The sequence below is a fragment of the Hyperolius riggenbachi genome, chromosome 1 (assembly GCF_040937935.1).
Source record: "Hyperolius riggenbachi isolate aHypRig1 chromosome 1, aHypRig1.pri, whole genome shotgun sequence".
Taxonomy (NCBI): Eukaryota; Metazoa; Chordata; class Amphibia; order Anura; family Hyperoliidae; genus Hyperolius; species Hyperolius riggenbachi.
The window spans coordinates 340,222,857-340,240,096 of record NC_090646.1 but is presented as its reverse complement, the minus strand read 5'-3'; the positions used below and the strand labels follow the sequence as shown (position 1 = coordinate 340,240,096).

Here is a 17,240-nt window from a genome sequence, read left to right as displayed (position 1 = left end):
ATTTTACACTGCTGCGATGCGTTAGGGCAAAATGCCTAGCAACAGTCACACTTTTATCACCTGTAAACCTGGTTCAGATCGTTCATGAAGAATGTGTAATGGAGGGAGAATCCCCTCATTCACCTGCTCATCACACTAATGCTACATACACACTTGAGATAAGTCTTTGGAAAAGGCAAGATCACAGACCAATTTTACCCCATTTCATGTAGTATGAGAGCCATACTCTACACAGTCTATTCTATTGAGCTGCACTCCTCATCAGATAAAAAAAACTTTGCAAGATGCTGCACACACAGATGCTGTACACATTCAAAAGATCAGTATCTGCAAAAGATCTGTTCCTGCAAAAGATCCGTTCCTGCAAAATGCATTCATAGTCTATGATATCTGCAGATCCTCATACACACCTTGTTTAACAGACATTCATTCTTTTTCAGGAACAGATCTTTTGCAGGTACTGATCTGTTGAATGTGTACGGCATCTTTGTATCCAGCATCTTGCAAAGGTTTTTATCTGATGGGAAGTGCAGCTCCATAGAATAGACTGTGTAGAGGTATGCTCATATACTACATGGAGTGGGGTAAAATTGGTCTGTGATCTTGCCTTTTCCAAAGACTTATCTCAAGTGTGTATGTAGCATTAGATGTATTCATAGCTAGATTGCCTAGGGCCTCAATCGATGTTCTTTGTTCCAGTCTTCATCCTCTATAAGTACTCTTACCAAGTAATACTTTTGATTTCTATTTAACAGCTACTCTACAGCTATATACTAAGTTTAGTTAAAAAGCATCTCTGCTGTAGTGTACATTAAAAAAAAACCAAAAAAAACACAGAGGTACGCTAATGCTTAAACGTTAGAAAGTCCCAACACATTGTCTGTTTAATAAGATTCACTGGAACCCCATATCAACTGGGTTCTTGTGCATAGCTCTGCTTCCTTGCAGAAAATGTCCCTGGCCTTTTCTATATCAAATATAGAAAAGGCAGAAGCCTTTTTATGTAAGGTAGCAGGGCTACATGCTGAAACCCATCTGATATGGGGCTTCAAGGAGTCAAACATACGACATGCTAGGACATTCACATTGGCAATGACAGGCCAAGATTGCCAACAGAGTAGAGTGGCGGCTTCTTTTTTGTTCCTAAAAGCAGATGCCATCTAAGTATAGCAATGTCTAAATGGATTTCAACGGAGTCAGCACCTCAGGTACATAACCTGGGAATAAAGCCGTCAGTGTTGCCAACTCATCCTTTTAATTACTGACACATGAATTATACAGGTTTTGTGGCTAGGTAGATGCAGTTAAGGTACTGATTATGTGAAAGTAGCCCCAGAACCTGTATAACTTAGATGTGTCAGTATTTAAAGGGATGAGTTGGCAACACTGAAAGCCGTTGCCAAGCCTCAACCGGATTGCTCAAACGGTCCTGGACAAACCAATGTAAAAGAAAGAGGCGGCACATCACTAGCTGCAAATAATGATTATATTGTGGAACAGAAACACAATCTTAATATAGTATTAAAATTCCTAAGCTTTTTCAGCGATGAAATGCCTTTTAAGTTACATACTTTGAATCAACAAGAATGGTATATGCAAATTAGAGGAGTTGGAATAATCAGAAACTGAAGAGGAGGAGTTGGAGATGGACGATTTATGTACCGACTCCACAGCCCTGCATGAGAGAGTGTGGGCACGAGAGTGCCTGCACGCACAAAGGGACCGACCGCAGCACAGGGATGTGCAGGATTGCATGTACACATGCACAATCGTGTGTACGCAGCTGCAATTGTGGGTACATGGCAGCTAAACATGAGACACACGTCCATGCGCAGGTGGGGGTAGGAAAAGAGGATGGGAGTCTCACATCTAATCCAATTGGCATAAGTTGAGAATGATCATGGTTACTGGCTGCAACAGTGATCATTAAACACTTAACGACCACCTAACGCCGATAGGCGGCGGCTGGTCGTAAGTGGATTTACATGGAAACGGCCGCTCGTTCATTCCATGTCAGTTCACGGAGGGTGTCTCCGTGAACAGCCTGCGAGCCTCCAATCAAGGCTTGCAGGCTAAATGTAAACACGCGGGGAAGAAATCCCCGGTGTTTAAAGCGTACAGCGCTGCTGTCGCAGCGGCGCTGTAAAGGAGATCGGCGATCCCCGGCCTCTGAAGGGGGCAGGGATCACTGGCATCTGATAGGCTGAAGCCTATCAGAGGCGGTACAGGACGGATCGCTGTCCCGTACCGCCCATGGGAAGGAGGGGAGGGAGGGAAGGAGAGCGGAATAGCGCTGTGGAGTGGGGTTTTGGGGTTTTGGGGAGCGCCCGCCCCCCCCCCCCCCCCCCCCCAAGGCAGCGGCGGCTATCAGACCCCCCCCCCCCAGCAGGACATCCTCCTAGTGGGGAAAAAAAGGAAGGGGGGGGGGGGGGGAGAAGTCTGATCGTCCTGCCTATTACACGATCTGTGCTGTGCGCTGAAGAGCCCACGCAGCACAGATCTCACAAATGTCAGCCGGTCCTCAAGTGGTTAAAAAAACAAAAATAGGCACAGATTGGCTCAGGGAACACATATTCTCTTGCACCAATTACTGCTGCCTTTTGCGGCCACATGCACATCTTCGTGCGTGGTAGCACGAAGATGCATCAGGTTTGCAGGAAATGGTTAAAGTAGTGGAGGCAGAGCCTCGACAAAGACATCCGGCAACTGGCATTGCTTCTTAGCATATTAGGATGGCAGCCTCCATATTCCTCTCACTTAAGGGCCCATCTTGATTTACAAAGTCTTTGAATGTTTGCTTAAGTCAGAACACGCCACTGCTTAACAGATTTTTTTTAAACCCTGCTCAGCCAATTATGGAGGCACTAACCGTGATGTCAGCAAAATCAATGAACTGATAAACCCAAGTAGGATTTGAATTTAAAGCCCAACTCCAATGAAAACTGAGGTCCCAAATGTGTTTTTCAAACTTCACTGTAACCATGCTGGCAATGGGTTACAAATAGAGTTTGTCATTAGAAGCAAAGAATTCCAACTTGCATGCACATGCCAAGCAAGTTGCAGGAAGTTCAATTGATTGACCTAGTTCCCTGCATAGAATTTACATGAAATTTGCATTAAAGTCAGATTTGCATTTCATCATTTTGCAGGCATGAGACAATTGATATTGGCAAGACAGATAGTCTATTTTGCCCCAACTCCTCCACCTGTCACCTCAACAAAAAGGCAATCAAGGAGGATCTGGGATGGGATACTAGCTTGTTTCCCTATGCATGCAACTGATTGCCAGACCTAACCCCTTTGTGGCCAGCACTGTAGCTAGCAGTTCTGCAAGGACTTCTCCATTCCTGCTCAGTGCGTAATGCATTTGCCATTTCCACGATGTCCCCATTGTGTTTATAAAAAGGTTAAAGAGAAATGAGAAATAGTTTCTTATTGCAACCAGGGTGTGGTGATGGGGAAAAAAATAGATTTTTATAAACATTGGAGCGTTAAAAGGTTTTACACAGTAAGCACAGGAATTGATCAGAAAAAGGAGGAGAGATGGGCAATTAAATGTTCATTCCAGCTAGCATGCGAATGTAATGGAAGATGTATGTAGCTCCGAGATTAGGCCAATCAAGTAAACTTCCAACATATTTTGACTGGCCTGATTTCATGCAGTTTACAGTCTGCATTAGATTTGTATACTAGCCAGAATCATCTTATTGGAAGATAAGACTGCTGAACTGCAATAGTGGCCACAAAGAGATTATATCTAAACAGCCAAGGGAAAAGGGGGTGGGGTCAGGTGGTCAACACTTTACTGAGAGAGTGTGGTTATGCAATACTTCTAGCAAGGGCAAGTTTTCTTGAAAGGGAAAAAGAGAGGGGGGGGGGGGGGGGGGGCTGGATATCAAAATGAATGCATTACTGCATGTGATGAGGGTACTATGCTGTTAACCACTTCGAAACCTGTATATAAAAAGTATCTAAATGAATGTGTGCATGTTCCAGCACCAAATTAGCTTCTCACTTTATATTTCTAAATAGCAGAACATAATGTAGTTCAAGGAAGGGTAGGGGATTTATAAATTAGACCAATGTAAGCAATGCTCACTGATTAAGATGGCAAGTAAGATGGTTTAGGTTGGTAATGATGCAACCCTCTCCTTGATGTTATTAATTATGCAGGCTTCTTCCCCAACCCGATTTGGCTAACACATACAAGAGAGGAAACTTGAGAACAAATGGAATGTTTTATTGATTTATAAAAAGAACATATTTGCAAATCTAAAAGTTAGTTACAAAACTTCCTGAAGTGTCTATCACACACATTAAATGGTTTGTCTTTTTTTTTTATATACAGTACTCTGTGCTGTTAAGAGATGAAAATAATGCACTTGTTATTTATTAGGCTGTCAACAGTTGTGAGGCAGAGTCAATAGAGGTATTAGAAATCTAGGCCACATAGTGGAGATGGAATGTGTACTTTGTGCAAAGGGCTTGGAAAAAAAAAAGTGCTTTTGTCCTTTTTAATGTTGCACTGTATTAAATACCAGTCAGGCCAAATCAGGAAGCATAGACTTTCCCAAAGGTTGACACTCGATTAGTACGATGCAGGCCAAATACTCAAAAGTCCCCTCAAACACAGACTATTTGTGCAATCACCAGGACAGAAGGCTGGGTTTAAGAGTCACTTGTAGATTAAAACTGGAAAGCTGTCCATCACCTGTAAAGGAAACAAATACATAATTAAGGCAGATAACAGTGAAGACCGAGTACTGAACACTGCGTACATTCAACATGGGCACTACGAAAAATTGGTCACTGGGAATTGCTGCATGTAGAATATCTGTACATTTCCAACAGTGGCGGAAAGAGCCAACAGTGGCCCCTGTGCAAGTGGGCGTGGTCGTAACAGATCATGGATGGATCGAAAAAAATAAAAATGTCAATAACCAAACCATAACTATTATTACTAAGTATTTTGCATCTATATAGAACTGATATACTCCACAGGGCTTTCATGAGACAGTCATGTTACTGACTGTCCTTACAGAAGCTTTAAATGTAATCCCTACCATAGTCAGTCTAATGTTCAATATTACTTAAAGCAGCAATTTACAGAGTACATACTCATGCTACTGATCGTCCACACCTTAGATGAGCTCCCACTGTAATCACTACCATAAGCATAGTCTAATCTCATACCATATTATGCATTTATACAGGGCTGATAACTGCAGCAGCATTTTACAAAGTACATAGTCATAATGAGAGACAGCCACATGGAGGGAAAGACAACTACATGAAGAGGATTGATAAAGGTGACGTGATGCAGCTGCATAAACCCCAGAGGACATGGGTCCCCTGTGCAGCTACACGGTCTGTTCTGGCCCATGTCTGCCCCGATTACCAATATTCTTCTATGGTAGTGGGTTATTCCAATATTTTACAACAGCCTAGCCTAACCTTATTCTCACCCTTCCTATAGCCCTTCCTCTAGCGAGGTCTAACGATACCTGTTCCAAACTACCTCTCCCTCCAAAACGTGAACCCAATTACACTCCTTCTGATGCCAAAACTCCCAACTACCTCTCCCCCTTCCCATGCCTAAACCCAACTACCCCCTCTCCCTTTCTGATTGAATATAAACCTAAATAATCACCCCTAAAGACTAACCCGAAAAATACCCCTCCTCTCCAATGCCCAACCATGAAGCCCCACCTCCAATGACTAACCCTAAACTCACCCCCATGCCCAACCCGAAACCCCTCTCCAATGCCTAGCCCAAAAAGCCTCCTCCGATGCCCAACCCTGAACCCCCCTTCCGATGCTTAATCCTGAATCACCACCTCAGATGCCTAACCATAGAGCCCTGCCACCTGCTATTTTCTGGCACCCTAATTAACAGTAATAGCCTCTAATTGTGGCTATTAATATACCGTATTTTTCGCCATATAAGACGCACTTTTTCTTCCCCAAAATGTTGGGGGAAAAGTGGGTGCGTCTTATGCGGCGAAGGTACGGATTTCGGGATGCAGAGGTGCGCAGGGAAGCACTATATACATTACCTGCTCTTGCCGCCGCGCTCCTGGCTCCAATCCTGGCTCCCTGATCCTCTTCTTCCATCTACCGCTGCCCGCTGCTGCCCCCGCCGAACATCGCTGGCCGGTCTTAATTAGCCGCAGGGATACGCTATCAGCGCACCACGTGCCGGGGTCACGCATGCCGCCGAATGCTGGCCGGTCCTAATTAGCCGCGCAGGGATACACTATCAGCACACCACGTGCGCCGGGGTCACGCATACGCATGTGTGACCTGGCGCACGCTGATAGCGTATCCCTGCGTGGATAATTAGGACCGGCCAGCGTTGTTCGGCGGCATGCGTGACCCCGGCACGTGGTGTGCTGATAGCGTATCCATGCGGCTAAGACCGGCCAGCGATGTTCGGCGGGGGCAGCAGCGGGCAGCGGTAGATGGAAGAAGAGGATCGGGGAGCCAGGAGCGCGGCGGCAGGAGCAGGTAATGTATGTGTACTCACACTGCCTGCACAGGGGGACACCGGCACTGGAGGACACACGGACAACGGGGCCACAGGCACAGGGGACGCTACAACAGGGGGACACTGCTACAACAGGGGGACACTGCCACAACAGGGGGACACTGCCACAACAGGGGGACACTGCCACAGGGGACACTGGCACAATAGGGGACACTGCCACAACAGGGGGACGGGGGACACTGGCACAGGGGGCTGCAGGCAGAACAGGGGGACACGGCAGGCAGAACAGGGGGACACAGCTGGCACAGGGGGACACAGCAGGCACAGGGAGACACAGCACAGGGGGACACAGCAGGCACAGGAGGACACAGCAGGCACAGGGGGATACAGCAGGCACAGAGGGATACAGCAGGCACAGGGGGACACAGCACATAACACTGTCCCCATATGTGGTGTAATAGTATGTAATGTAACTGGAAAGGGGGAGGTAAAAAGTCCTTAAGACACCCCTGCATCATAGACACACCTAGGTTTAGTTTTTTCTTTTTTTCCTGATTTTTGCCCTCTAAATCTGGGTGCGTCTTATATGCCGGAGCGTCTTATACGGCGAAAAATACGGTAGCTGCCAATGACAGAGCCTATTTTACCACAGCACTCAAAGTAATTGCTTTGCTGAAGACTCCCCTTACTAACCTTCGTATATTTCTGGATTCAAAGATTTTCTCTTCATCGCTGTCCATGGATCCCATCTCCATGTTTTCATCATAGTCAGAGAGAAGACCATATTTCTTCCTCTGTGGTTTCTTTTTTAAACTGAGGAACAAATATCAAAAGGATAAATTTACTTATAACATATCCCAATCACTTAATGTTCCAGTACAGTAGGTCTACACCCCTAAAAACTTCATCTGAGCCTCAGGGGGTGTAGTTATACCTTCTCCGCCCCAATCAACGATGTGCACCCTCCCGCTCGCTCATGCACTCCTTCTAGCCGCTGCCCATTAGCCCAGAGATCATTGAATGCATTCCCATTCATTAATCTAGGTCCCTAATAATAAAGAGACCTACACATATTTTTAAATGAACTCCTTACTTCCCACACTCTCCTATAAATACTCAAACTTTTTTTTTTTTATGCAAAAAATAAAATAAAAAACTATTAGTTAAAAGAATGCTATCGATTCACATATTTTTTTCAATTGACACAGGAATTGTTTGGGAAGTGCTGCTAAGTACTGGTGTATACATTTTAGTAGCAACTTCTGTTTACTGTTAGCAAAATACATTCAAAGTTTACTGACGCCAAAACTGATGGCTGACTGAGCCATGAGGAGAGGGGAAAATTCCCCTCACACTTGATCAGTTAACTCTATGTGTAGCTCTGTGTGTGACAGAGAAGAGAGCTCCCAACAGCTGCAGCTCCTGTGTCCTGTGTTTCTGACTGAAGTGTCTGAAGAGAGCTGAGGAAATGTAACTAATTGTCACAGCTTTCCATAAGGTTTTTGCTTTCAGAGTTTGATATGTTTGATATTTGCTTTCTGTAGTCTGCTATGCAACTCTGGCTGTGCATTGAAGCAGACACCCCTTCTGCAATTGATTTGTCCCAATATAGCTAAATCCTACCCTCAATAAATTACAGCTTTTGCCTTTGATATTTAACATGAAAAGCAGGAAAATGTTTACACAGCTACTTAGACATTATTTGCACACTGTCATTTTAGAACACTTGGGTATCGATAGTATTCCTTTAACTTAGGGACTGATTTTTTCTTTAAATATGTATGTCAAGAGGATATATTACTGTTATTTTTGAAATTATGGGCTTGTAAATACGGATGGACGCAAAACTGAAAAAATGCACCTTTATTTCCAAATAAAATATTGGCACCATACTTTATTATTTTTGATTTACATAGTGCCAGCATCTTCCGTGACACTGTACAATAGCATGCAAGGTATAACAATACAGAGTATACGATACAACACTTGATACAAGACAAGAGGGTATAACAGTTAATACAGTGAACAAATTAACCACATGTTTTTACAAAAGGTGGTGGGGGTATGTACACCCATTACACAGCATTGAGACAAAAGGGGAAGAGAGCCCTGGCCAAAAGGCCTTACAGTCTAAACATTTAAAGAGAAACTCCGACCAAGAATTTAACTTTATCCCAATCAGTAGCTGATACCCCCTTTTACATGACAAATCTATTGCATTTCACAAACAGACCATCAGGGGGCACTGTATGACTGATATTGTGGTGAAACCCCTCCCACAAGAAGCTCTGAGTACCGCGGTACTCTGGGCAAACTGCCACAATGTAACAATGTTCACAGACAGGAAATAGCTGTTTACAGCTGTCTGTAACAGCCAAAACAGCTAGGAGCAGCTACATAACCTGCTCACAGTAAAAATGTCACCATGTGATACATGTCAGAATGTGAATCTGGGGGAGGGAAGATTTTACAATGAGCAAACACTGACTAAATCATTTATACATAATTATTGTAAAAATGAAGCACTTTTTTATTACATTATTTTCACTGGAGTTCCTCTTTAAGGTATAGGACAGTAGGTAAAGGGAAGCTGTGTGTGGAGTGGTAGAAATGGTGGTGAGAGGGCAGAATCCTAGGTAGGAGATTATGCTTGCCTGAAGAGGCGAGTTTACAGATTGCGCCTGAAAATAGTAAGTGTGGGTGAGTGGCGGATGTGTTGAAGGAGAGTGTTCCAGAGGAGGGAAGAGGATCTAGAAAGGTCTTGCAAGCGGGAGTGGGAACAGGTGATCAGGGAAAAAGACAGAAGGATAATGTTAGCAGAGTGAAGATTGCATGTAGGATGGTATCTGGAGATAATTTGATTTAGATAGGAAGGAGCTATGTTGTGGAGAGCTTTGTAGGCGAGAGTAAGAATTTTAAATTGTATCCTTTGTGTGACTGGCAGAGGGGAATTGGGCTGGAGAAGCGGGAGAGGTGGTGGCTGAGTGGGGCAGCAGAGATCATGATAGACTGTAGCGGGGCTAAACGGTTGGTAGGGAGGCGGCAGAGCAGAGAGTTGCAATAGTCTAGTCGGGAAATAATCAGGGCGTGCACCAGAAGTTTGGTAGTGTCACGTGTTAGAAAAGGGCGGATGCGGGAGATATTTTTAGGTGGAGGCGACAAGAGGAGGATAGTTTGCAAATGTGTGGTTTAAATGTGAGACTTGAGTCTAAAATTACACCTAGACAGTGAGCCTTGGGGACAGGTGTTATGGAGGTGCCATCAACAGAAATAGTGATGTCTGGCAGGGGCATTGAATTGTGAGGTGGGAAGACTACGGAAAATTGTTACTTACCTGACGGTAATTTTCCTTTCCCGATGCTTACATGTCATAACACTTGGGTAGATGCCCCGCCCCCTCTACCCCATAGGATCCCGTGATTATAAATTCTAACAGCCCCTCCTTCCCCCCAGTCTACGTCAGCCTCGAGCTCACCGAAGCCACATAGAAGGGAGGGATCGTGCTATGACATGTAAGCATCGGGAAAGGAAAATTACCGTCAGGTAAGTAACAATTTTCCGTATTCCCTATGCTTCCATGTCATAACACTTGGGATTTAACTTAGGAAAGAATGAAGGGAGGGCTACTTAACTTGCTGAACACACAAAATTTAATTCATACTATGTATTTGCAGACAATACAGTTTTCCCAAACACAATAGAACTTTGAGAAGATAAGTCCACTCTGTAATGGCGCATGAAAGTGTGAATGCTGGACCAGTTGGCCGCCTGGCAGATTTTCTCTGCCGGTACCTGGTTGTATGCCGCCCATGACGTAGCCATACTACGTGTTGAGTGAGCTCTGATCTGCTGAGGCGGTTCCAGATCGAGAGTTCTGTATGCGGCCTGAATGGTTTTAACTAACCAGGAGGCAATAGTTCTTGTCGAGGCCGCTTGGCCCTTTCTATATCCGGTAGGTATGACCCAAAGTCTTTCTGTCTTTCTGAATTGGGAAGTTACTTCTAGGTAAGTTCTTAGAGCTTGAACTACATCCAAAGGGTGTGAGTGGTCTGAGTCCGTCATCTGAAAAGATGGTAAAGTCCAGTCCTGATTTAGATGAAATATTGAGGCAACTTTGGGAATGAACTCCTGAATTGGTCTCAGGACTACCCTGTCTGGTTCCCTTGCTCCCAGAGCTTGGAGTTCCGATACTCTTCTGGCCGAAGAGATCGCCACTAAGAATACTGTTTTAAGTGTTGTATTCCACAGAGTACAGCTTTCAGGAGGATGAAAAGGTTGTTTTGCTAAGGCTTCCAGTACAAGAGGTAAGTCCCATTTAGGGAATATGTCCTTCTTTGGTGGCCTTAGTCTTAGTACCAACTTAATAAATTGCTTTATTAATGGGTGAGTAGCCCATGAAGTGCCTGTGAGGGCGTTTAATGCTGATATGTGCCCCTTTATAGTATTGTAGCCAAGTCCCTTGTTTAGCCCTCTCTGTAGGAATTCCAGAATTACATGAGGTTCCGGTTTTAAGGGTTTGAACTTTTCCTCTCTGGCGAACTGTTGGAAAACCTTCCACACTCTATGGTATGTTGCGTTCGTCGTCGGTTTTCTGGAACTTAGCAAGGTTCCGATGACCTGGTCTGAACAACCTGAAAGTTTCAGCCTCTCCCCTTCAATATCCAGATCATCAGCTTGAGTTTCTCTGGGTTCTGGTGAACTATTTCCCCCTGTGTCAGAAGATTGTTGACGTGTGGGAGAGGTAGTGGATACTGTGACTTCAATTCCCACAGGAGGGGGAACCACGGACGTCTCGGCCAGTATGGGATTATTGCTATGAGTGTAACCCTCTCCTGGTATAATCTGGTGAGTAATGGCCGGATCATTGGTGTTGGCGGGTAGACGTAGGCTAGGGAGAAGTTCCAGGGCATAGAAAGAGCATCCACTCCCGCCGACTCCCTGTATTGGTACCTGGAATAGAATATCCTGCTCTTCGTGTTGGTTGGAGTGGCCATAAGGTCCATCTCTGGGGTCCCAAAGTGGTTGCATATCCATAGAAAAGTTTGTTGTGATAAACTCCACTCGTGGTTGTTCACTGCTTTCCTGCTGAGGTAATCCGCTGTTTGATTGTCTACCCCCGGTATGTATAGTGCTTTGATGTCCCATAAGTTTTCCTCTGCAAACTGAAAAATTACTGCTGATTCCTGTAATAACGCCATACTCTTGGTGCCTCCCTGTCTCCTCACATAAGAGACCGCCGTGCGATTGTTCATCTTTAGGAGTATTGTCCTTCCCCGGATCTGGTTCCTGAAACTGACAAGCCCGATAGGCCGCTCTCAATTCTAATATGTTTGCTGGAATTTGGTGAGCTGTATGAGTCTATATTCCCTGGGCGAACCTGCCCTCGCAGTGGGCTCCCCAGCCCCTCTGGCTGGCATCCGTAGTAATTATGGTCGGTAAATTGTGTTGAATAAGATGATGTCTCGTTATATTCTCCAGTGACGTCCACCATAATAAACTGTTCCGCATTAGGTCTGTCATCTGTATTGGTTGATTGAATGACGTCTTGTTCCATTGGCTTAAAAAACCCCATTGGAACGGTCTTAGATGCCAATGTGCCCAACGCACCATTGGGATGGTTGAAGTCATCAGGCCTATCAGGCTGAGACATTGTCTCGCTCGAAGTGAGGTCATAGTTGATACAGATTGTATTCTCTGAATAAGGTTGTGTGCCTTCTCCAATGGTAACTTCAGCGAATTGTCCACTGTGTTGAAGAGTGCTCCCAAGAATATCATCGACTGTGTTGGTTCCAGCTGACTCTTCGCATAATTTACTTTCCAGCCGAAGTATAGAAGTGTGTTGATCAGTATCTCCCTGTGTTGGAGTAATGTCTGTCTGTCTGATGATAGTAGAAGCAGGTCGTCCAGGTAATGGTACAATCTTAACCCCTTTTCCGGAAGTAGAGCTACTACTGCTACGAGAGTCTTGGAGAAAGTCCTTGGTGCAGTGGAAATCCCGAAAGGGAGGCAAGTAAACTGGAAATGTTCTTCCGCAACGGCAAATCTTAGGTACTTCTGGGACCTCGAGTGTACTGGGATATGCAAGTAGGCGTCCTCTAGGTCCACAGAAAGCATCCAATCGAATGTTCTTGTTGCTTGCCGGATTGATTCCAGAGTTTCCATCTTGAATTTTTTTACTTTGATGTTCCTGTTCAGTTTTCTCAGATCTAAAACTGGACGCCAGTCTCCTGTTTTTTTTAGAACAAAGAATAATGGGGAATATACTCCCTTGCCCCTCTGTTCTGTCGGTACTTCTATTATGGCCTGCTTTAGCCTGAGAGTTTGGATGTATTCCTTCAGAATTAGTCTTGTCTTGCTGTGACGGAATTCTTGTTGCCTGGAAGTGACTCTTTGGTTTTGACTTGAAACTTCATCGATGTCCCTTCGATACAGTTCGTATGACCCATTTGTTCTTGATATTCTCCGCCCAAACTTGTCCGAATTGGGCAAGCCTTCCCCCTACTGGACAAGTCTGGGTGGGCTCCCTGTCAAAACGGTTTCTGTTGTGTGGAAGGAGTCGTCCTCTGTTTAGTAAGACGTTGTAAATTGGACTGTGAACTTTGCCAGTTTCTTTTGAATTCCCTGCCAGGCTTGTAGGATCTGGCGTTCTTGTATCTTGACTGCTGAAAACGGTTGGTCAATTGAGAATTGGATTTCTTGTTTCTTCTATCTTGGGGTATTAGCCCCGATTTTCCTCCTGTAAGTCTTTGGATCGCTTGATCCATTTCTTTACCAAATAGATTGGAACCTTCGTACGGTATTCTGCACCAGTCTGTCTTTGATGCTGGGTCTGCTGCCCATGCCTTCAGCCATAATGCCCTCTTTGTTACTACTGTTGACGCCATGGCTCTAGAAGTACATCTGATTACATCTACCGCAGCTTCGCCAATGAAATCTGCCGTTCCTTTTGCTTTCCCGTGCTTGTGGAAGGCTCTTCTGAGTCATCTGAGTCCCACTCAATGGCCTCCCGGACCGCTCTTATGTAAGGTTGTACTAGCGTGAAATCAAAACCCCCTGCGGTCTCGTCTGCGTCCATTGACGCTTGGGGTTGTTCCGCCTGTTGGGCCAGTGTGGGTGGTAACGAGGCTAAATAGTCTCTCATAGAGTCCTGCACTGCCTGCGTTATCATTTGCGAAATATCTACAGGCGTTTGATCAATGTCTTTAGCCATATCATTAAAGCATCTTTGACAGACAGATTTTTCCGGTAGTGCTTCTCTCTCGCACGCCCAGCATCTCCTGCGGCGTTGTCTAGATCACGATCTACTTCTTTCTCTATAGTGAGGAGAAGGACTTCGTCTGCGTGATCTTGATCTTGAACGCGTGCTCTTTTTGCTTTTGCGATGTTTCTTCGGGCTGAAACAAAACAAAAGAAGAGACCGCGTTCAGTTTTTAAACGATCGCATCGGGACAAAAAAAGAGAACCTACCTGACAGCCCATACCTTTCCCGACGCTGGTCTAATGGTGGCGCAGCAGGAGTAACAGGAGCAGCAGAAGTTGCTGACGAAATGAAAGAAGAAAAAGAGAAGACTGAGTGTCCCGGTAAGAGTAAATAAATAAAAAAAAAAACAAAAAAAAAACTGCTATAGAATCAAACTTTAGACAATTTCTAAAATAACCAAAATCACCCCTGTAAAAGAAAAAAAAAGTTACCTTGCTGAGGTGTGGGGATATTTTGTTCCAAAGGAACGGTGACTGCTTCCTCCATGGTTTTAAGGAGCGATAGGGTAGTGTCCTTGCCCCTCCAATACACTCTCCCTGGCTATGGACGCCGGACGCCATGTATACCAGCTTTAAATATACCTCCCAAAGGTAGGAGGACATCCCCCAGCCTCCGTTCTCCAATGGGAGATGTGCTTGAGCCGTCGCTATGGCGACCGCTCAGCTCCGCCTTCCACCCGCCGCCTCTGCTTCCGGCAGAGAGCGACGGATACTGGGCGGAAGTACGTCACCGGAAGTGACGTTTGCACCTCACTAGCCGAGAAACCAGGAAGCAGAAAGGTAAGGAAACTCCACGCTGCGCCCGACATAAGCCATCATAGCATATTTAATGCTACATATCACACTCCGGGCAAACCTGAACCCGGCATATACATAGGCAAAAAGCAGCTGTATAGGAAAACCTTTAGTCATTTAGACCCTATCATTTCCTAAGCCTCCCTCCAAGACCAGCAGATACGAGGGGACCGTGCTAGATTATAGTACAGCGGCCATAGAAAACAATATATATGCCACTCTTTAAGCAGCTAGGTAGGGCATAAAAAGAAAAAGAAAAATTGCTAGGCAAACCTTGCCCCAACGTGGATCCAATGAGGTGAGGTGAGATCGAGAAAAAAAGACTGGGGGGGGGGGGGGGGGGAAGGAGGGGCTGTTAGAATTTATAATCACGGGATCCTATGGGGTAGAGGGGGCGGGGCATCTACCCAAGTGTTATGACATGGAAGCATAGGGAATACTATTTCAGTCTTGTCCATATTTAGTTTCAGGAAACGGGAGGACATGAAAGAGGCGATTGCATTGAGACAGTCCAGGACACAAGCTATTAAGGTGTCCAAGTCAGGTGCTGAAATGTAGATCTGGGTATCGTCAGCATATAGGTGATATGGGAAACCAAAGGAGCTGATGAGTTGACCAAGAACATATGTGTAGATAGAGAAAAGGAGTGGTACGAGGACTGAGCCTTGGGAAACTCCAACAGTGAGGGGACGTGGAGAGGAGGTGGTGCCGGAGTAGGCAACTCTGAAGGTTCTATCTGAGAGGTAGGAGGAAAGCCAGGAGAGAGCAAGACCCTGAATGCCCATGAAGGAGAGGATTTGGAGAAGTAGGGGGTGGTCCACTGTGTCAAAAGCGGAAGTGAGGTCTAGAAGGATAAGAATGGAGTAGAGGCCTTTAGATTTAGCAGTCACCAGGTCGTTTGTTACTTTAAGTAGGGCAGTTTCGGTTGAGTGGCTGGGGCGGAATCCAGATTGGAGGTCATCAAACAGAGAATTAGCAGTGAGGTGATGGACTAAGTCAGTATAGACGTGGCACTCAAGTAGTTTTGAAGAGAAGGGGAGGAGAGAAATAGGTCGGTAGTTGGGCAGGGAAGAGGGGTCAAGAGAAGGTTTTTTTTGAGTATAGGCGTAATAGGGGCTTGTTTGAAGGAGGATGGAACAATGCCTCTGGGGAGAGAAAGGTTGAAGAGGGAGGTTAAGGCAGGTGAGATGGTAGAGGATAGGTGAGTAATGAGGTGAGAGGGCATGGGATCAAGAGGGCATGTAGTGGGATGTGATTTAGAGATGAGAGAGGAGACATTGAGTTTGGTTAGTGGTGAGAAGGTTGTCAGGGAGGATGTAAGGTTTGGGGTATGTATGGAAAGAGGAGGCCATTGGGTAAAGCTTTTGCGGATGTTAGTAATTTTATCACTAAAGAAGGAGACAAAGTCCTCGGCTGAGATACAGGGAGTGGGAGGTGGGGGTCGGAGGAGGGAGTTGAATGTAGCAAAGAGTAGTTTAGGGTTGTGGGAGTGTGAGGAGATTAGTGAGGAGAAGTATGAATGTTTGGCTGCTGTAAGGGCATGTCTGAATGTGTGCAAAGCCTCTTTGTAACTGTAAAAATGCTCAGGCAAGTTATTTTTTCACCAGCGCCGTTCAGCTATCCAGGAGTGGCATTTCAGTAGTTTGATCTCCTCGTTAAGCCAGGGTTGTCAAAGGGCCCGGCGTCGGTAGACCGTGGAGGAGGGAGCCACAGAATCAATAGATGAAGTTAAGGTGATGTTATAATGATCTGCTGCTAGTTCAGGATCAGTAAAAGAGGATAGAGTAAGTAGAGTAAGTAGAGGATGCAGAGAGGCCGATAGTGATTGGGGGTTGAGATTGCAAATTTTGCGGAACTTGTGTACAGAAGTGTGTTCTGGGGATGTGTAGGGACTGGATGGAAGGATGTTGAATTTGAGTAAGTTATGATCAGACAGTGGGAGGGAAGAGTTGATGAGTTTGTATAGGGAACAGCAACTAGTGAAGATTAGGTCGAGTGTGTGGCCGTCAGTATGGGTTGTAGTGGTGGGCCAAAGTGTGAGGTCAAGGGAGGTGGTGACAGGAACTAGGAGGCGCAGGATGATTTAGTGTCGATGGGGATGTTGAAGTCCCCTATGATGAATGAGGGAATGTTAGTGGACAGGAAGAGAGGAAGCCATGCTGAGAAGTGGTCAAGGAAAAGACTGGTTGGACAAGGGGGGCAATAAATTACGGTGATTTGGAGGTGAAAGGGGGAGTAGATACGAACTGAGTGGGCTTCAAAGGATGAGAAGCAGAAAGAAGGGGCAACAGGGAGGGGGCTGGACAGTTTTGAGAAAGGATGATGCCTACAATACCACCATGGGCCATATGCAATTCACTTTTTCACCTGGGATTTCTCCTAGGTGATTGTAACGATTGGTGTCAGCACACACAGAGAATCTGATTATTGGTGATCTGCAGTATCACCAAGAATACAGATGTATACCTGATTATTGATGATCTGCAGAATCACCAATAATACAAGTATGACTAACCTCTGGGCACCTAATAAAGTGTAAGTGTTTTGGTGTAACAGTAAAAGAGTATCTCCCGTGGGGCGGGAGATACAGACACTACTGCAGCCAGTAGACACCTGAGGAGCAGGTGGCCTCCTGGCTGTGCAGAGACTATATCTCTTTAAGAGGAGGGGATGGAGATAGTGAAGCAGCCAGGCATTC

The 17,240-nt window shown here is 45.4% G+C and overlaps 1 protein-coding gene across 1 annotated transcript in view; it reads right to left on the bottom strand.

Annotated features, from left to right (window-relative positions):
* Positions 1-4,219: 4,219 nt before the first annotated feature.
* Positions 4,220-17,240, bottom strand: part of FAM174C (family with sequence similarity 174 member C) — a 62,372-nt gene continuing 49,351 nt past the window's right edge. Inside the window, exons 4-5 of the mRNA XM_068233996.1 lie at positions 7,181-7,300; positions 4,220-4,711 (exon numbers count right to left, since the gene is read on the bottom strand). Coding sequence (XP_068090097.1) covers positions 4,708-4,711; positions 7,181-7,300 — 124 coding nt within the window. The 3' untranslated portion in view covers positions 4,220-4,707. The remainder of the gene's footprint in view (positions 4,712-7,180; positions 7,301-17,240) is intronic.